Genomic DNA, 20,215 nt, shown 5'->3' with positions numbered 1-20,215 from the left:
TTTGGCTAGGTTACCTTACGCCTTAGGGTATACCCCCACCATCTAGGGACGCTTTGTTTGTTTTTTCACACTTATTAACCCGGTCCCTTATTGGTTCCAAGGGTACCTCCCTCCTTGTGTTGTGTGTCTAGCCTAAAATAACCATTCAGCAGGGTGTAAGAGGCATTCATCAGTACCTAAATCAAAAATCACTCTGCTGTGCATGTAACAGTGTAATAGAATGAAAAAAATTAAAACGTTGTTGCAAACAGTGGTCACCACAGAGTAAAGGAAATACACTTTATTGGTATCTGCTGTGGACGGATCTTGCTCCCTCATCTCGAAGTTATCCCTGCGGCAGCTCAAGTCACCTGCGTGGCTGTTGCTTCCCAGGTCCAAGGACTCATCCACAGCAGGTACCAATGAGGTGGTTTTGTCTTTACTCTCTGATGACCACCATTAGATCAGGGTATATTGTTGTGTTCGTTCGTATTTCTTTGGGAATCTGTATCCAGAGATCTATAAATACTCCTTGGCCTTTTTGTCTGTAATTGCCTCATGAGTTGTGGACTGGACCTGCTTTTACTGTGAAAATAAACAGCAGATTACAACTTCTAGAATCACGCTTTTATATGCACTCCGAGAATCATTATTTTATATGCTCTTTGTCAATCTCTTCTTTGTCTTCTGATTCTGTCTCATTTCTTCTTTAACTGCCCCTCTTGCATCCTCTTATTCATTTTTATTTTTTATATACATTGATATATCTACAGGTGTTTCTATAAAAAAAATCTACAGCACCACTTAACTCTGCTATGTGCCCTTTTTTTAGTGTTTTTGCCTGTACAAGAGAATGTAGAAACACAGCAGTAAATTAATGTCAAAAGGAGATGAGGGGATGGGTTTATTAGGCAAGATAGAATGAACTCCTCCATAAATGTACTTGAAATGACTGGACACATAGCTTTCATGGGTGGTGGTTGCACCAGATATTTGCTCGTTGGCATTCACACTCAGGGCCTCATTTATGAAAGGTGTTGCATCTCTTCGTGAAAACAGCGAACCTACAATTTTCAGTTCACCCTCCTTGCGACACCATGGATTCGTCGTATTGACTCTACGGCGCTCCATGTCGTAAGGATTTACAGATACATCAGTCTTCCTGACATATATGTAGGCGCAAAAGTGGCACATTGCTGGGGTGTGTTCGAAAACACACAACTACAGCAATGTGTCTTTTCACATGGGGAAAGTCTCATGTGAAAGGGCCTGCTTCACTCCTTATGCCTGCTGTGAAGCAGGCGTAAGGATTTGACGCAATGGCATCTTAGAAGAGGCGTAGTGAAGTCTCATAGATTTCCCTACGCTACTACTACAAGCCTTTTTTGTGGGAGAACGCCCACACTGCATACATTATACCTGACACAGGTATAATGTAGCGCAGGAGTTTACAAAGTGACGCACCTGTCAAAAGGAGTCACTTTGTAAAAAGTGTGGTGCATTTTTACGCCATTGCAGCAACTCAAAAAGTGACCTTAGCGTCGTGAAGGTCACATAAATAAGGTCCTCAATTTTTATCTGGAGAATTAGAAGAGTAATGTAAAATGATTTGTCAAGGATCACACAAGGTATTCGCAGTAGAACATAAGACCGTGTTCAACTTCAAGGCTTGTTCATTAACATCAAAATAACATGCTTACCTGGGCTCTGCCTACATTGGCCGCTCATTCCTTTGCTTCAAGTTCCACAACTTGCTGAGCATAACACTCAGCATTCTGGGCTAGTGCTCGCTAAGCTTTTGTCAATGCCTCACCAGTCGTGGCAGCTTTACCACTTGCACTGCAACCACTATCAACAGCCTGCCAGATGACCTTTCACATTCATCACGCACACATGATCACTGATATGAACTAGGACAGACAGGGTCATAAGGTCTGAACTGATCTGTCAGATCTGTGTTGTCACTCCATGACGTTTACAGTACTATCAAAGCATTGCTGCTGAACTGAGTGGGTAGCAATAACAACACCCGAAAAATAACCAATGTTTTTTACAGTATTTTCCACGGACATTCTAATGCCCAGCCTATGGGGAACCTGTTAGCTTTGCTAAATTTCTCGGAGTGCTGTTAGGTAAAGTTTGCATAAAGCACGGAACACCAGAGGGGACAAGCAAGCACGCTCAGCCTAGTTTCCCCTGCGAATGTCAAATTTTCTTTCCCAGCCTTTTTCTCTCTGGTTATGCAATTCGGCAGCAGCGGTGAACCTTTTCCTCCATTTCCTCGATTGGAGCTTTCAGTTTCAGCAGGGGTGGGTCCCCACTGCTTACTGTGTAATATACGGAAGTCCCATTAGGGCAGCAGGAAGAAGTTCTTGAGCCAATGAGCTGCACTTTGGGTTCCCCGCCATTTTCTGCACCGTTGACCATGTGGGTACTTAGTAGCGGGTGACTCAGTCTGTTGATAGCCGCCCTCTGACGCTTCAGTTCAGCAAGTGTTTGGTGGGTGCGGTCCTTGCAGTCGTGCCAGGGAGAGTCTGTGTCGGGGTAGTGCAGAGGTCTGTACGGAATGGACGGGGTGCTGACACTTTCTAGTGTTCTGTGCATCATGGAAGGGTCCCCATTGGAAAGAGAATATTGGAATGTGAACCCATTCTGAAGCTGTGCTTCACAGTCGCTGTCCTCACTCTGGGGTAGAGAGGAGAGTGTCTCAAGGCTCACAGTCTGCAAACATAAGAAACAGAACAACAATTAAACACAGGTTTGACAGAAATAAAAAGTAATGCCGCATTGCAAGACTTATTGCTACCTATCTGGAATTGTTTTGTGTTTCACAAAGTGCTCACTGGCATTTAAACGCGTGCATAATCATAAGTTCAGCGGAGTGTTCAAGTACTTGAGCTACTGAGACACAGAATCCTAGTAAAACATTTGTAGCAAGCCCCCCCCCCCCCAACACACACTTTCCCAGGTCTTTACTGCACAACATTCTGCTTTTTGGCATGTAAGGAATAGATACAAGAAGACAACATTGAATCTCATTATTTGTATTGGAGTAGGATATCAGATTCTATCAGTCAGAATGAGAGGTCACAGCAGCGATCCTTTGAGGGTCATTAAATACAATTAATGCCCATCATGGTCAATACCTTAGTGTTTGACTTGGCGAAGCGTTCGGCCTTCACTGGGTATCAACTGAGCTTGGTTGCATTGGAGTGTGGTGGGTATGTACCTTTTAATCAGATTCCTAACAGCACTTATGCCGGAGTGCAATAAGATTGTGGTCTCTTCTTGGTCTTTTTATGTATTAAATATTTTATTGAGCATAGGCAAAGAAATGCACCTCAGAGACATCTGTAGGGGCCGTCACCACTCCAGGGAGGCCTAGGTCAGCGACCCCACTGACACCCCTCACGAGGCCAGCGGGTACATCATTTTGTTAACACAGCAAGCCGCCTACAACCCAACTGGGCCGGCCGCGTCATAAGAGGTGCTACAACGGTGCAAGCTAATCAGTGCTAGTGCAACTCGAGAAACAAAGAACTGTAAACAACCCCCCTACCCTTCCCACCCCAGCCCTCCCCTCTCCTTGTCCATTTCCGGGATTAAACTATCGGTTGTGGTCTACTACTAACAGTCAGTTGGTGCTGCGCGCGCAGGGCCCGTGCGCTTACGGGCGTGAGTCTTGGGGTCCGGGAGAGGTGTTTCTGCCAGGCGTAGCAGGCGCAGGTAGCGTTGGCAGCTCACCTCCCGAAACTCCCCGGTAAGCAAGGCGAGGAATGGCCGCCAGAGTTCCGCAAAGTCCGCCCCCCTCCCCGCTGCCGCCAGTGATAGTTTCTCCATTCCCAGGATCGCCCAGAGCCGGTGAAGCCACCCCAGTTGCTGCGGAGCCTGAATTGCCCTCCAGTGGGCCACAATGTTTTGGACCGCAGCCCCAAGCGCAAGTGCGATCAAGCGGCCTCGCCAGGATTTCAGAGGGTACATGAGTGCGTTTGGGAGGCCTAGTATAATGTATGCTGGGAAGCGCGGCAGTTGTGTGTCTAGATGTGTATCTATAAGGTCCAGGATAGGGTCCCAATAGGGGCGCAGCGCCTCACAGCTCCACAGCAGGTGTTCCAATGTCCCTAGTTCCCCACACCCCCTCCAGCATCTGTCACTGATTCGGGCATCCCATTGATGTAGTCTCTCAGGGGTGTGGTACCAGTATGTGGCTACCTTAGTCAATGTCTCGGTAAGCCCGGTGTGGTGCGCCGAGTGTCTGGCTCTATGGTACACCCCCTCCCATTCTTTCCTAGTGAGCTGCCTCCCCAGGTCCCTTTCCCACCGGACTTGGCCCGCGTTGTACGTGTGTGCCTGAGTGAGAAGTAGCTGCTGATAAAGGTCTGAAATCAATTTCTTATCCGAGGTGCGCGTCAGCAGCCATCGTTCGTAGGGCGTGAGGTGCCGTTGGGCTCCGGGCTGGATCGAGGGGTGGAGCACCCAGTGGCGCACCTGCAGGTATTGCAAGCGGTCCGATTCGGCCACACCGTAATCCGCCTTGACCTGCTGGAACGGGAGGATCCCCTTGATATCGAACATGTGTCCCGCCGCTCTACAGGGCGTCGTCCGCCACGTCGTGAATGCTCCGGCGTCCAAGCCCGGCGAGAAGTCCGGATTCTCAAAGATGGGAGTCATAGGTGAGGGGAAGGTGGTCAGCCCCTTGGCCACGGCCACTCTGTCCCACACTCGCAGGGCGGTGCTGGTGATTTCAGAAGCGTACAGGTTAGGGGGACGGTGTCGGCGAGGTAGGAAGGGCACGCCCTGGAGGGTACGGCCGGCCACTGCCTGGTCCAGGAAGAGCCAGTGTTTACCGGACTCCAGCTGGAACCATTCCACGAAGGTGCGCAGCTGTGCTGCCTGGAAGTACAGGGTAAGGTCTGGCACGCCGACCCCCCCGTTCGCTGGGGGTAGAGTGGCGAGAGTGTGCTTAAACCTAGGTCGCCGGCCGTTCCAAATGAACCGTGACAGTTCCGATTGGGTTTGTTGAAGCCAACCCGTCGGGGGGTTCAAGGGGAGCGTCTGAAACAGGTACAGGATCTGCGGCAGCAGTGTCATTTTGACTGCGGCAATTCTGCCTAGCCATGACAGCGTAAGTGGTTTCCAACGCCGGAGCTGCTCCCGGAGTTTGAGTGTGAGGGCCTCGTAATTGACTCGCGCAGTGCCCCTGACAGTAGGAGCCAGGCGAACGCCTAGGTACGGGACGGTTGCGTCCGACCATTGTATCTTGAATTCCGATTTAATCTCGGCCACCACGTCCGGGCTTAGGGAGATGTTCAGGGCCTCAGATTTGGCTTCGTTGATTTTAAAACCCGAGGCCAGGGCGAAGGTGTGGAGCTCCACAAAGAGAGCACGCAGGGATCGCATCGGGTCAGTAAGGGACAGCAAGACGTCGTCCGCGTACAGGCTGATCTTATGCGTGTCGGCTCCAAATTTGATACCAGAAATGAGAGCATGTTGCCGCACTCTCTGAGCCATCGGCTCCATATACAATGCGAATAGGAGCGGCGACAGAGGGCAGCCTTGGCGCGTGCCTCTGCCAATGTCGAACCTCGGGGAGGTATGACCGTTCACCCTCACCGCGGCGTTGGGCCGGCGGTAGCAGTTGAAGATGCGATGGCGGAGTTTCTCCCCAAATCCGAAGTGACGGAGGGCCTGGTCGAGGTATGGCCAATGCACTCTGTCGAAGGCTTTCTCCGCATCGATGGTGAGGAGCATGCAGCCGGGTTTAGTGCGCGACCCGGCCTCAATGAGGTGTAGCACCCGCTTGGTGTTGTCGCTGGTCTGCCGTTGAGGGATAAAGCCCGCTTGGTCGGGGTCTATCAGCTGTTGCATATATGGTGCGATGCGGCTCGCTAGTATGCCAGTGTAGAGCTTCAAGTCTACGTTCAGTAGCGAGATGGGCCTGTAGGAACCGCAGGCCGCCGGATCACGGCCTGGTTTGGGAATAACAGAGATAGACGCCTCTAGCAGGTCCGGGTGTATGGCGCCAGGCGTGTCAAATGTGTTAAACAGGTCGCGCAAGAGAGGGGCAAGCTGCTGGCAAAAGGTCTTGTAAAATGCCGCGGTATAGCCGTCGGGTCCCGGGGATTTCCCAACCTTGAGGCGGGCAATGGCCGAGATGACCTCTTCCAGGCCTATGGGCCGCTCCAGAAAGTCCGCTTGGGCTTGGGTAAGGGTGGGGAGCTCCGCGCCCTGCAAGTAGGCCGGGCCGGCATTGGGGTCCAGGTGATCCGCGTCGTAGAGCGCCGCATAAAAATTGCCGAAGGCCGCCGCGATCGCCGCGTCCTCCGTAATCTGGTCGCCATTGGCCGACAGGAGAGAGCGCACTTGTTGCCTCTGAGTTTGCGCCCGTAGCCTGCTGGCCAGCAGCCTCCCGCAACGGTCGCCACCGGTATAATAGACGTGTTTGAGGCGCATAGCGGCGTATTCCGCCACGTCTTGATCCAAGGCCGCCAGCATTTTCCGTTCGGCGCACAATTGTCGCCATGCCCTGGCCGCCCCCGTGCGCTGGTGCATCTGTTCCAGTTCTGCCACCCGTTGGGTAAGCTCGGCACGCTTCAGCGCCCTTTCCTTGTTGTTGGCCGTGGCGATGGAGATGATTTCCCCGCGTAGGACCGCTTTGAGGGCCGCCCACTGGGTGGCCTTCGTGGTGTCATCATTGGCGTTGTGGTCCAGAAAATGGCTAATCGCGGCTGTGAGCCGGGTCTGGGTGTCAGGCAGCTGCAAGAGACCGTCTTGCAGCCTCCAGTGTCGTTGTGGAGCCGGCATGGCTCCCACACGAAGCGTCGCCACCACCGGGGAGTGGTCCGATAGCGCGGCTGGCAGTATCTCCACGCCCTCAACCTGTAACGCCAGTTGAGAGGAGCCCAGAAAATAGTCCAGTCTCGCATACGTCTTGTGTGCCGCCGAGAAATACGTATAGGCAGTGGTTAGGGGGTGTGTGTGTCGCCATAAATCGGTGAGGCCCAAGTCTGCTAAGTGTGCATGTCCCGCCGCTGTGAGCGCCCCTACCTGCCCGGATCTTTGGCCTGAGCGGTCCGCCGTGTTATGAAATACGATGTTGAGGTCCCCCCCAGCAGCAAGTGAGTGTGCGTAGTGGATGTAGCGGTCTCTAGAGCTGTATGTAGGAACCTTTCCTGCCCCTCGTTCGGGCCGTAAACAGAGCCCACCAGCAAGGTGTGGCCCGCAATTTGGAAGCTATAGAGTAGAAGCCGCCCTTTAATTTCGGCCTCTTTCTGGAGGACCTTCCCCTCAAAGGATTTAGCCACTAGGATCGCCACCCCCGCAGACTTCTTCAGGGAAGAGGAGAAGAACTGCCATGGAAAAGCGCGGGATTTGAGTCTATGCTGGTCGCTGCGCACAAGGTGTGTTTCTTGAAGAAGGCAGATATCCGCCTTGGAGCGCTCGAGACAGGATAGTATCGCCCTGCGTTTGTTCGGACTGTTGAGACCCCGCACATTAAGCGTGAGCACTGTGAGGTGTCGTGGCATATCTGGGATCGTAAGAAAGACGCCAAACCCACCCGGAGGCCGTGGCTGTGGGCCAGCGGGTCGTGGAAGACACTGTGTTGGGAGCCTCGTCAGTTCCTCCCGTGGCGTCCGAACCCCCTGGACAAGGAGAGCCCCCCTGCCCCTCCCCCCTCTCCCCCCAACTCCCCCCCAACCCCGACTGCCCCCCCCTGTCCCTGCTCAACCGGAGCAACTTCCCCGCCCGGATCCCCCCCACCCTCGGTGCAAACTCTTCCCGTCCAACTCCCCGTACCCGGATCCCCACCCAACCCTTCTCCCCAACTGGCAAAGAAATGTGGTCCAACATTGTCCCAGGTCCAGGCACGTGGCTGCTGGACCCGTGGTAAGGTAAGTCCGTAGAATGGGAGCAGTGGCGACGTCGCAAGCAGGTCGGCCCACTCAAAGTGCTCCGCCGCAGGTGAAGAGTCAGAGTCACCATCAGGGAAGGCCAAGGAGCGCTCTGCACGCGCCCCCGCCGCCGGACTAGATTAGCCCGAACCAACCATGTCTTGTGGAACTAGTGCGTCGCTCTCCCAGCGGTCAGCCATTGTTCGCAGGCGCTAGGCCCTGCGCCACTGTCTCCACCGCAGCCCTCTGCCCCTCCTCTATCTCCGTGGCCGCGGGGCGTCGCGGCCTGCGTCTGCGCCGCTGCTGCTGCCAGCGACCTGGGGCAGCCTCGTTAGTAGACTTGTCTCCCGGTGACCCGTCGTCGACCACCGGTTCATCCACGCCCAGCACTCGGCAGGCGTCCCGGAGGGTGCGCGGCTGATGGAGGACATTGCCAAGCCGAAACACCAGGCGGAAGGGGTGCCCCCAGCTGTAGGAAATGTTGCGCTGTCTCAGTTCCGCCGTCACTGGCCGAAAGGTGCGCCGTTTCTCCAGGGTAAGTGCCGCCAGGTCCTGGTATAACGTCGGGGAATGGTCGCCAAAGGTGATTCTCTCCATGTGGCGTGCCTTGCTTAGGATCTCCTCTTTTGTCCTGAAGTCCTGCACGCACACCAGGATGTCCGGCGGGTGCGTCGCGTCGGCCCTCGGCGGACCCGTCCGGTGGGCCCTGTCCAGTCGCAGGGGGGCGTCCGCCTGACGGCCCAAGATGTGGTTGAAGAGACCCTGTGTAAACCGGAAGAGGTCCTCCGTGTCCGGGGACAATTTCACTCCTCGGATCCTGATGTTATGCCGCCGGGAGCGGTTCTCCAGATCCTCGGCGTGTGTCTGGAGGTCCACCTGTTGGTCGTGGATGCGGGCCAGCTCCTGTCTTAGGGCCTCTATTTCGGCGTCCCGTGTGTCGCTCTTCGTTTCCAGGTCTGCCACTCTCTCCCCTACGGCATCGGTGTTGCGGCGAACCTCTTTGATCTCGTCCTGGAGCTCCTTCTTTAGGGCGTGGATGTCTTCCCTCAGGCCAGTGAACAGGGACTCCAGAAAGGACCGCGTGACTGGAGCCTCGGGGTCCGCTCCCCCAGGGGGCGACGAGGCCACCGTCTTCTTGTCCGTGTCTCCCCGGGGATTGGATCCCGCGGGGCCGTTCCGCTTCCCCATGGCAGGGGGGGTGAAGAGATCCTTAATGGTACGGTCCTTCTTGGACCTCCCGCCGGACATGTCGCCCCAGAGCCCCCAGCCGCGTCTGCCGGTACCTCCCTCTGCCGGCTGCAGATCGAGCCCTAGGCCTTCTGGGCGCCGCTCCGGGCCCGGGACAACCAGTGCTACGTAAGTGGCGCCTCCGCGTTCCTCCCAGTCTTCTGCCCCCCCGGGTGAGCAATGTAGCGTCGCAGGGCACGGCGGGGGCCGCGTGATGGGCGCAGGGACGCCGGGTCCAACGGCGAGGCGGGAAGCGCCGGCCAGGCCGGGCGGGAAGCCGCCCAAGATGGCGCCCGCGGCACACCGCGCTGCACTGCCCAGAGGGTGAGAGCGCAGCAGGTCCGCAGGGGCCTCTTCACATCAAGGGGGCCCGCTCGCCTCCGTGGGGGCCGCGGTTGGGAGCGCGCGGCTGTCAGTGCAGGTGTCCCCAGCGTCAGCGCCACCACGACTGGCAGGGCAAGAGTTCCAGTGCTTTCCCACCACGTGCGGGGGCCCCAGTAGATCTTCTCCGCGCCCCTCGGGCCGACAGGCTACCACCTCCCTCGCCGAATGTCGAGGTGCGCAGGTTCAGCCAGGGATTGGGGCAGTGCTGCAGGCGGGGACCGGCGGCGGTGGTGGGCCACGCTGACAGGCCCAGTGCATGCGGATCGTGGTCCCGGCCGTTCTGGGCCGCCGCCTCGCTGCCCCGCTAATGCTAATGCGGGTGATACGTGCGCTATATAAATCGCAATACATTTACATTTACATTGTCTGCTTCCACACCTCCTTCCACTCTTATAAAAAGAGAACATATTTATTATTTAATTAAGTCAAGTCAAAGGCCTTTAATGACAAAATAAACATGTTATAACTAATATTAAATATCTGCTCTTTATTTTAGTTAACAATAAACATATATAAATATTAAAATCTATATTTTATATATAAATAATATGTAATATTTGTATCCCTTTTTAAACACTAAATGATATGTATTTATATGTATTTAAATATTTTAAATACTTTAATTTAATTCAACAATATCTCCTATGGGGTTTTATTTTAAGTCCCTATCTCCATTATTTACTATGGGAGGGTTTTTCAGTAGCAGTGGTTGGACTTACCATCAACGTATAAGTCACTTTAAAAGTGTAAGTTACTACATTAGTGCGGTTCGTAAATACTGTAAAGTAGTAAACTTATTCTAAATTGTACATTTATTTAAAAGTGTAGTTTGTGACTCAGGCCCCCATTGTCTCACTTGGCAATCTCGTAATCTACTGTTTTCAAGTAACCTATATTCCATCCTACACTCCATAAAGGGTCTAAGCTCACCAAAGGCAAATATGTCTGTGATGTGAGTACCATCTCCTGTGATCTATTTTCTGTAATTGCCACCACTTAACCCCTTAAGTGCTGCTGACGGCCAATGGTCGTCAGCAGCGCTACCTCCCCAGTGCTGCGCACGACCATTGGACGTCCATTCAGCACTGGTTCCAATGGACAGCGCAGCACTGGGGAGGGATGTTTACACGCATCTAAGGTGTTAAAACGAGGTTTAACCCTGGGTTCTGCGTATTGATTATAATAATTAGGGCAATTAATACACCTAGGTGGTACCTGGAGGTTATAGGATTATGGAAAAAGTGAGTGCCGAACAATGACTCGATCAATGGCAACAATTCATCTGTGTCACATGTGAATTAATATTTTGTAAAATATTGCCACTTTTACACTAATAATTAAGCCCTACATACAATCAATGATGTCAGAACCCCCCTTTGCGGGACCACAAGGCAAGCTGCAGCTACTATTGAGGTCTTTTTCTTCTGATGTCCCAGGCCGGGCCTACTATGGACTGACAGCAACTGGACTAAGTACCCCTTCAACACTTCATTTTCAGTGGGAGTGTGGATTAAGAAGTCCACGGCTTCTTGAGGACGAAATAGGCGCAGGGTAAACACAGGCTCATAACTCAAAATACACCGAGCGCCCCAAAATTGATTGTCCAGTCAAATACTTGCTTTTATATAAAAGGTATTATTTATATAGGAACATAAAGTACAATATTCCACACCACAAACAATATACACAGGGTACATAAGGCAGGCACACTAGTAATACTGGGGTCAGCTCTTGAGTTCCACTACACCGTTTAAGGACTGCAGCTATTCCCCATTTACATGAGGCGACATCTAAGCCTGGCCCCCACTAGTAAGTCCAAGTCTTAGAAGATCAACAATAGCTGTGAGAAAGTCAAAGTGTTTCTGCACTCTAGAGCGTCAGTCAGAGCAACTTCTCCCCAGGGGCCCGGCTGCCCAGTATTCATTCTAACCCTCTCTCATTTGAGAGGTGGTGCGGAGAGTCTGAACGTGTATCTGTGTTACGCTGATGCATACGTATCAATGCTGTGGTCGGGACGGCAGGCGTCTATGATGCTCCTCCCATCACAGTGTAAGTTTCCATGAGTCTGTCGGCAGGTCTTGGGTGCACCTGGATGCAGGGAGTTGAATCATAGCTTTTCCTCTGCTGGCCACAACCCGCTCCTTCTTCACAGCTGCACACTGTTCCAGGGCGATGGCCCTCTCACTTTATCACAGCTCCCTCCCGACAGATGCGAGGGCCACAACAGCGCCATGCAAGGCAACAGCCCCTTCAGTCCATAGTTGTTTACAGGGTGATGGCCCTCATCTTGTTGCTGTGATGCACCAAGGCAACGGCCCTCAATCTTCACTGCTGCTCCCTTCTGTAATATATGCGTCACAAGAAGCACAAATAAGTGATGGCCCTCTTCAGGGCACGGCGCCGGACAGGGTGACAGCCCTTTTCTCGTCACACAAAGGCACCAGGGCTATGACCATTATTCTTCAGTGCAGCCTCAACTTACGTATGTGGGTACTGAGCAGTGCACACTGGCAGACAGCCCATTCAGTGCTGCGATCCTGAAGGACCAGATTCTTACACTCTGCTCTTGGGATCCAATCGGCTCTTGAGATACAATCGGCAGGATCCCCACTGGACCTTGCTCCCTCTAGGTGATCTTCTTCTACCCACAGGCTTCTTTGGTCTTGGACTAGGCAGAAGCTGGTGCTCCAGGCTCCAGGGTGAGTGCTCTTGATTCTCCTGGGCGATGTCCTTTCACCCAAGAGGGAGACTGACAGACCCTCAGTTCCCAGTCCCAGCCAAACACGGCAGATGGCCTGCTGAGGTGCTCTACGCTGATGCACAGGTTTAGTCAGCCAATTTGAAATCCTCAAGTTTGCCTTATTATATTCTGTTTGCAGCACAAATGTTATTTAGTGTCTCAGTCTTTAAAATTCATGGTATGGGTGCTGGTCCTTTTGAACCCTCTTGTCTGTCCTTTCCTTTGTCCAGGAAAGTGTCTATCACAGTAGGAGCAACTCCAGGTTTGGTAGCACCACAGCACAGGCCCATTGTGTTTCCTTCCTTATGTTAGCCTAGCTGCACATAATAGCCAGTATTTGCTTTGAACACATTACAAAGAACATGCTTGTTTTCTGTTTTATTTTTCAAATGGGCTGCACATGTTTTGTTATTTAGTTCTTCTGCTGGGATTCAGAGGAAATATTTCATACAATGTCGATAAACACTGTGCTCTATTTTCTCTGTGATCGGACACTAACACCTAGACATAATAGAAAAATCCAGCTGCTGTTTTGAACATGCACTTCTTATCATATAAGCTGGGAATTGTCGTTTTCAAAGGAGAGAGGACAAATTCTTGCAAAGGTCCCAAGCTGGGAGAGAGCTCCGCTGCCTGTGATGTAGAACAACTACTTATGTATGCCAGGTATGGGGTTCCCCACTAATCTCAGAGATCTATAATATAACATTGTGTTTCTATAGTGAGGGTAGGCTTAGGCAGATCTGTCTTTGAATATGACATGGCTTTTCATTGTGTACAGTCTGTTTATTATGATAACCACATTTTTTACCTATATATGTTTTTTGATGGCAGTGCAGTTAGTACAAAATAAGGGCACAATAGTTTCAATAAATATTGTAATCATTCTTTGTGTCTCTTTTCAGTTTATTGTGGCTACATTTGAGTGAGAGAACGAAAGGTGATGGCCTGCTACTGTGATCTCTGAGAGGGAAGAGTGTTGTGTTCTGGGGTGCCAATTTACTTGTTTTTCTGGAAAACTTAGAAGAGCAAGTACGGCATTATGAGCTAGTCTGGAATTGGGCCCTTAGGTACTGATGTAGTATGGTGATTGAGATCCTACATACTGATGTTTTGTAGTCCCAGGCATAGTTCTGTTTTTAAGCAGAATCCCTGTAACAGCTTTACTGCTATATGCTCATCAAAAGGTTGTCAAAGGGCTCAACCCCTGCTCTTTATGATTCTTTTATCAGCCCCATCTCCTTCCTGAGATGATCCCATGCCCCTTTCATCAGTGACCTCTTCTAGATTCAAAGAGCCCATTCGATGTGCATGAAGTACCTAGCACTCCCTTCCTTCAGTGTGTGTCCCACCCAACTCTCAGGAATAGAGCAATCCACAAATCTTTCTGGGGAGCTCCTCTACCTTCACATTTCTTCGCCAGCAGGCCCAATGTGAAACCTAAGGCTTTCATCCACTGTGCCATTCAGAGACACACATGCATTTTTAGGTGATGTGTGCAGACACGCATGTAGCCTTCCATGTACTGCACCACTTACAGGCACCTATACATATGAGCGTGTAGTACACAACAAGCATGCCAGCCCCCATGCACAGAAGCCATAGGCACACATACATACCAGCGCATTGTATACCAACATGCGCGCAAGTCTTCCAAGTACTCCACCCCCAGGCACACATAAATAACTGCGAGCTGTATACTAATACATGTGCAGCCCTCCACATACTGCCCCCACAAACACACATACATACGAGTGTGATGCACGCAAACACACCACTGCAAGTGCTACATCCATCCTGATGTGAGACGTAGAGTAGCTAAGCACTCAGCAGCAGAACTGTACTCGAGTGGATCAGTAAGCCCCACTCCGATGATGCAAGTAAAAAGGGCAGGTCAAATTACTGATTACTTATAACAAAAAGGTATCCTGCTACTACTGGGCATGACTACTTAGCCCTTGGTAGGGGCAGCAGCCCATTACCACTAAGAGGATAGCAGGTTCTGCTCACCTCCCATGTAACCAGACCACAATCGCTGAGACAGGCCAAGGTAATGGTGCACGTGCATGATCCATGTTACTTCATGCCAAGTTCCGCCATGATGTAAGACAAATATCCCATCACCCAGAATGAGTTGAATATATATTTCAGAGGCCCCCGCTATTTCATTTTGGCATTGCCTCCGGGACCTGGGTCATCCGGGGAACTCATTAAAATGAAGCATGGGAACCCTCGCTTCATTTTTTTAACATTTTCGGCAGGATTCGCAAACCCAACGCGAAATCTGCTGTTTTACAAAAAAAATAAACTTTTTGGGGGTCCTTGGGGGACCCCCTGAGCAGGCCTAGGGGGTCAGGGCGTTTGTACCCTGCCCCCTTTTCATGTTTTTTTATCTTTGTTTCACCCTTTATCTTGTGACTTGGTTACAGAGTCACAAGATAGCTGCCAACAGTGTCTGGTTTGGAGTGTTGGCAGCCAATCAGAGTGAAGCTCGAGCACGGGAGGGTTTGTGAACCCTCTTCGGCACTCAGATATCAATATTTTGCTTTTTTACATTTCTCAGGAACTACTGAACGGATTGACACCATTTAAAAAAAAGGTCTCTTTCTGGACCAGGGCTACCTTTTTGCCAAATTTGGTGTAATACCGTTCAGCAGTTTGGGCTGTAGCCTGTTCCAATTTTTCCTATGGAAATGAAACATGGGGGAAACATGTTTTGGGACCCCCCTTTTTCTCGGCCCCCGCTTGACGAATCACCCCAAAACTTTCAGGTCAGGAGCGGGCCGTTAGTTTTGAAAATTTGGCGAAGATTCGTCAAACAACGCTAAAGTTATTGGCAAAACAAAAAACGCTTTTTCTATGGAAACTAGGTCCTAACTATAACTACCTACTGGTGACCGCATATATATTGGGGTACACTGGGACAAAAGCCATCCAACATCCTCACCTATTACATGGACACTCAGCAGGATTGTGACATAAATTCTCTCACTTTGAAGCCAGAGAAAGAAAAGTAAACACCAATCTCCCTCAGAAAAGAGAGAGCTTGACACTTGACCTCTGTCTTTGAATGAGAAACAAATGTGACAAGATAAGAACAAGATTTAAAGGCCTGTTTAGAGAAAGCAAGTTTGTGGAAGAATACAGACTACTTGGTTTGGGCAACGGGAGGGACGAACTTAAGCTGGACAGTCTCGTGCAAATAGCGCTAGCAAATAGAAAGCCAGAAAATGTGAGTTACAAACTACAAAGCTCATGGTAAGCAAATGGCGGGATGCATTCCTAGGTCAGCTTTCTGAATGTCCCCAAGCTGTCTTTAGCAAATCAGACAGCTGCTCTATCTGGGAGGTTTCAACCTAAAAAAGTGACAGCGGCAAGCGCTGATCACATAGCAGAAGCCAAATCAGAGCGACAAAGAAGCCAACAAATAGTAAGCAATGTGGACTGTAAGCCCACTGTATGTAAATAAAGCCTCTTGCAGCGACACCGCATGTCTTATGCGAGACCTAATAAAGAAACTACTAGTCCAAAGTAGAAGAGCTGAAAATTGACGTTTATTGGGCTTCAAAAACGATGCAGTACCTAGCAGGTTAGCATAGCCAGGACTGAAATAAGTTAGTTAGATGTATTGGAATACAAGGTTTTGAATCAGGATGGCAGACCTAGGTGCCTGACATGAGGAGCACACACTAAGCCACCACTCCAAAGTGACATATAATACAGAGAAAGAAATTATCTGAAAAGAAGAAGGGTCCAAACTGAGCCATAATGGATAACTGTCTTTCAGTTAATGACATTCCTGCTGGAGCTTAATGGTTACCCTACAGTGGTCTCTGGCAAGAATATCAACCTATCTCAACCAGCATTCTGTAAATGAACGCAGCATGGCATGCCATCACTATGAGTGAAATGACCCAAAGGACAAGACCCACTGTGATCCCGATAATACCCAGGTAAGCAGAGCAAGCCTTAGCCAACCAACTATGTGAAAGGGTGTTGTAAGTCTGTCATAATTCAGTCAGTGAGTGCATGAGTGCTGTATATCGAGTGTCAGTGTGAGTGTAAGCAGCAGAATTTAAATTGTTACAACCACAGCCCGCACCAGAAGCCACAATGCAGGGGACAGTTGAGGGTGCAGGTTAGCCCACAACACATGAGCCACAGCGAAACGGTAAATTGACTGCTAGGAGGTTCTTGTCTGTTGTTTCATTACAATCTTAACTCTGTTATTTCAGACTACCACAGTGGGTGTAGATATTATTTGTGTGCCTTGGCATCATTTTTGTGCTTTCCTGCCAAAATGAGTCAAAGTGAAGTGCACCCAATGCTGGTTTGTTTGAAAGTCATAGAGACGAACAGTACCTTGTCTGATGTGTTCATGGTAAAGGAGTATTTGTACTTAGAGGGGTGCTCCCCTTTATCGTCATCGAGTACTGCTGTTTCCCCTTCCACTGGTGTTAATGCTGTAGATCTTAGGAGTGTCTGCTACCTTATGCCTCCTCTGGACAACGGAAAGTTCTTTCTGTAGTTTTCTAAGTTCTAAGAGACACAGTTTGTACATATTGCTTGAGATCATTATTGAAGAGGCCCTAACGGCTGCCTTAAAGGCATCCTAATTGCTATTGTTTGAGTAGTCATTCAATAGTTGATCTGGAAGCACTGATCAGACTGGGTTGGTATTATGTTTTCAGTCAATGGTTTCTAAGGTGTGTGTGAGAGAGACGGGTGCCATTTAGGGACCTCGTATCTTGATTCTTCAGCCGCAAGTTTATTGAAACTGGATTGTGACCCAAAACCATAATTTACCCAATGCAGGCATCTATTATCAATCTGCTGAGGTGGCGGCTAGCCAAGATTCAATCATTATCATGTAGGTTACTTGTGCTTGTGAAAATAATTTGTAGATTTGTGATCCTTTTTGATCGGGCTACATTACATAAACGCACTGAAAACTTTGAAACAGCATTTCAAACTAGTAAAAGCTGCTGTAGGGGAGCCACAACTGGGTGGTGACCTTTCCATTGCTTGATGTACATTGAAGTTGAAGTCTCCCCGTTGGTGTAACATCCTTTGCAAATGGGCAATTTGGGGCAATGGTTCCGCGGTATACTTTGTTTGAGCTGCCGCTGTATCCTGCAACTGGGGACCAAAGCACCCAGCTACCAACGCGGCTGACGCCGTCAACATAACGCGCCCAGAAACCCCATCACTTGCCACTGTATCCTGCAACCGGGGACCATAGCCCCCAGCTACCAACACTGCTGACGCTGCCAACGTGATACGCCAGGAGGCGCACAAAAACGCTGCCGGTTTCCCACACTGTGGGAGCCAATACCGCCACCAATTGTCGCCGTATCCTGCATCTGGGAACTACAGCCCCCAGCTACCAATGCGGCTGACGCCGCCAACATGACCACCAGGAGGCGCACAAAAATGCTGCCGACCTCCCACAGCGCAAGAGCCAGAAACGCCACCACTTGCAGCCGTATCCTGCATACGGGGACGACAGCCCCCAGCTACCAACGCGGCTGACGCCGGCAACATGACGCGCCAGGAGGCGCACAAAAACGCTGCCGGTCTACGACAGTGCGGGAGCCAGAAACAACACCACTTGCCGCCGTATCCTGCAACCGTGGACCACAGCCCCCAGCTACCAATGTAGCTGACGCCGCAACGTGACGCACCAAGAGGCACACAAAAACGCTGCCGGTCTCCGGCAGCGCGTGGGCATGCCCGTGCCGTGCCCGGGCCAAGGGCGGGCCCATCTGTGCCCATCAGAGCCAGAGGGGGCTGGGCCCTTTCTCTTGACCCTTGCACCCCGTGGACTCGGAGCGTGACTCTGCAGCTGTGGGCCGTCAAGCACACTGTCTCATCCGGCAACAACACCATCCAAGTTGTAGACCTGGCAAAGACATCACACAAGGTACTGTGCCACGCGCGCTATTACAAGGAGAACTGAACTGAATTGGAAGGGTTGAACTGGGTTGAGTAGGGCAGACCGGGTAATAAACCAATAGCACACTTTCCTTTCACACTCCTACCTCCCATTGTTTTTCTACCCTCTTCTACATCGACGCTCCTTATGCTAGACCCTCTTCCCTGATTTTATATTGAGTGGAAAACAACAACTTGGGGGTGCCAATATAACTTGATATGGGAAAGCGGAAAGCTACAGAGGCGCCTAAAGGGAAGGGAAAAACACCAAAACTAGAGAAAAGTGTGGGTGGGATCTGCACGATAGCTGAAATAGATAACCTAATAGTAGAGGTAGAGATCATGCTTGAAGGGGCGATTTAATAGCAAAAGGCATCTCCTACAAAGATCACATCTTTCTACACAAAACATGCAGTACAACCAGCACTATTACATCACAGCAACGTTGTAGTGCATACAAATAGCCAGCAACACCTCCCTAAGCAAGCACCAATAATGCCCACTTTGCTAAACACATCCAACACTCCAATACAGGAGTTACCGTCGGGGGCAAATATAGGAAGGGGACCCGCTGCTTAAGAGAAAATGATGGCAGAAGGTAGGGGTAATGCAGACACCAGAGGTATCACTCTCACAAACAGATATGCGCCGCTAGCTGAAGGAAACACTAACAGGGCTCCTATAGAAGGTATAGCGATCCACCCGAGCGGTACACGCAAAGAGCCCAAAGTACCCAAAAAAGTAGCACAGCAACCAAGCAAACAAGGGAGCAAGTGTACAGATGAACCTAAGGAGATACAGGCACAAGTCGAGGTAGTCCACTTACTAGGAAAAGAAGTGTAGAACTTCAAAACTATAGTAACCTCCCTGAAGAAGCAACTAGATGCCACTATTGTAACACGTCCCACTAACATACCGGAGGGAAGGAAGGGGCCACCAAAACAAAAAACTAAACTTCCAATCAAGTACAACGCAACACCCAGTAGGACACCCAATTATGAGAACCAGAATTCCGAGCAGCATCACATACCCCCAGAGGGCTCAGGAAGTGGGCAGTTGCCCAATTCCCATAGGGGGAGAGAGAATAGGCCAATCAATCCATGCAATAGTGTTAATCAGATAGCATACCTACGCACATCACAGCTTAAAACCTGGCCACAAATAACTCATGGAGGTGCACGATGAATGCTACCCGATCCGCATAGCAAAAGGCCTTAATTGAGAACGCAGCAAGAGATTACCCACTCCCCCAATTCTGTGCCAAAAGAACGGCCATACAAGAGCGAAGAAGGCCAGAAAGTATATTTAAAAAACATATCTAAGGTTGCAGTAGGAATCAGAGAGGATGAAGCCTCACTAAACAATAACGTTATACATTGGATCAGATACAAGAGGCAATGCTTGTCAGTAGTGCGCTCAGACATAGAGAGGGCAGAGCGCCTGGAGGGAGGGAGGGACTGAGAGGTTAGATACCATTATGTTGATCATGACTAACCGGGAAATAGTACAGGGACTGATAACGATGGATCTAAGAACAAGGGTGTCAGGCAAGCTAACCCAACGCTTTAAATTGCATGACCACAGAGAGACCGTAACATCATAATTTGGGCACGGATTTCATCCCGCTAGTGAAGACTAGCCCAATCACCTAATGTCATGTCTCAAATTAGAGAACTGACTAAGAGCAGGAAAACAGGCAGTCCCAAAGAAAGAAAAGCAACCAGACCAGTAGGAAAACCATAGAACCAGTATCCTACCAAACGAGACAGTTGCAAAAGGTCACCTATGCACAACAAAAGATGGCACTAGCAAAGCAACTGAGCCCAACTTAGAAGAGCCATTACAAATGCACAAAGTATTAGTAAAAGGGCCAACACCCTTGGATATTGTCATCCTGGAATGTTGCAGGCCTAAAACAAAAACTTGATGACCCAGAATGGTCTAGCTACATAGACAAATTTGATCTCTGCCTGTTCCAGGAGAAATGGCTACTTACCCCCACATTCAAGTTGGGATATAAAACATATTATAAGAATGCTGTCCCATCGCAGGGAGGAAG

At 50.3% G+C, this 20,215-nt stretch overlaps 1 protein-coding gene across 2 annotated transcripts in view; it reads right to left on the bottom strand.

Annotated features, from left to right (window-relative positions):
- Positions 1-586: 586 nt before the first annotated feature.
- Positions 587-20,215, bottom strand: part of PPP1R16B (protein phosphatase 1 regulatory subunit 16B) — a 397,098-nt gene continuing 377,469 nt past the window's right edge. The window contains exon 11 of one of the 2 annotated variants that reach the window (XM_086932266.1): positions 587-2,700. In XM_086932266.1, coding sequence (XP_086788392.1) covers positions 2,218-2,700 — 483 coding nt within the window. In that variant the 3' untranslated portion in view covers positions 587-2,217. The remainder of the gene's footprint in view (positions 2,701-20,215) is intronic. The other variant, XM_086932265.1, reaches the window with a different exon arrangement.

Source organism: Lissotriton vulgaris, chromosome 7 (assembly GCF_964263255.1).
Source record: "Lissotriton vulgaris chromosome 7, aLisVul1.2, whole genome shotgun sequence".
Taxonomy (NCBI): Eukaryota; Metazoa; Chordata; class Amphibia; order Caudata; family Salamandridae; genus Lissotriton; species Lissotriton vulgaris.
Note: the sequence above shows the minus strand (reverse complement) of the source record. Positions and strands in the feature narration are given on the sequence as shown.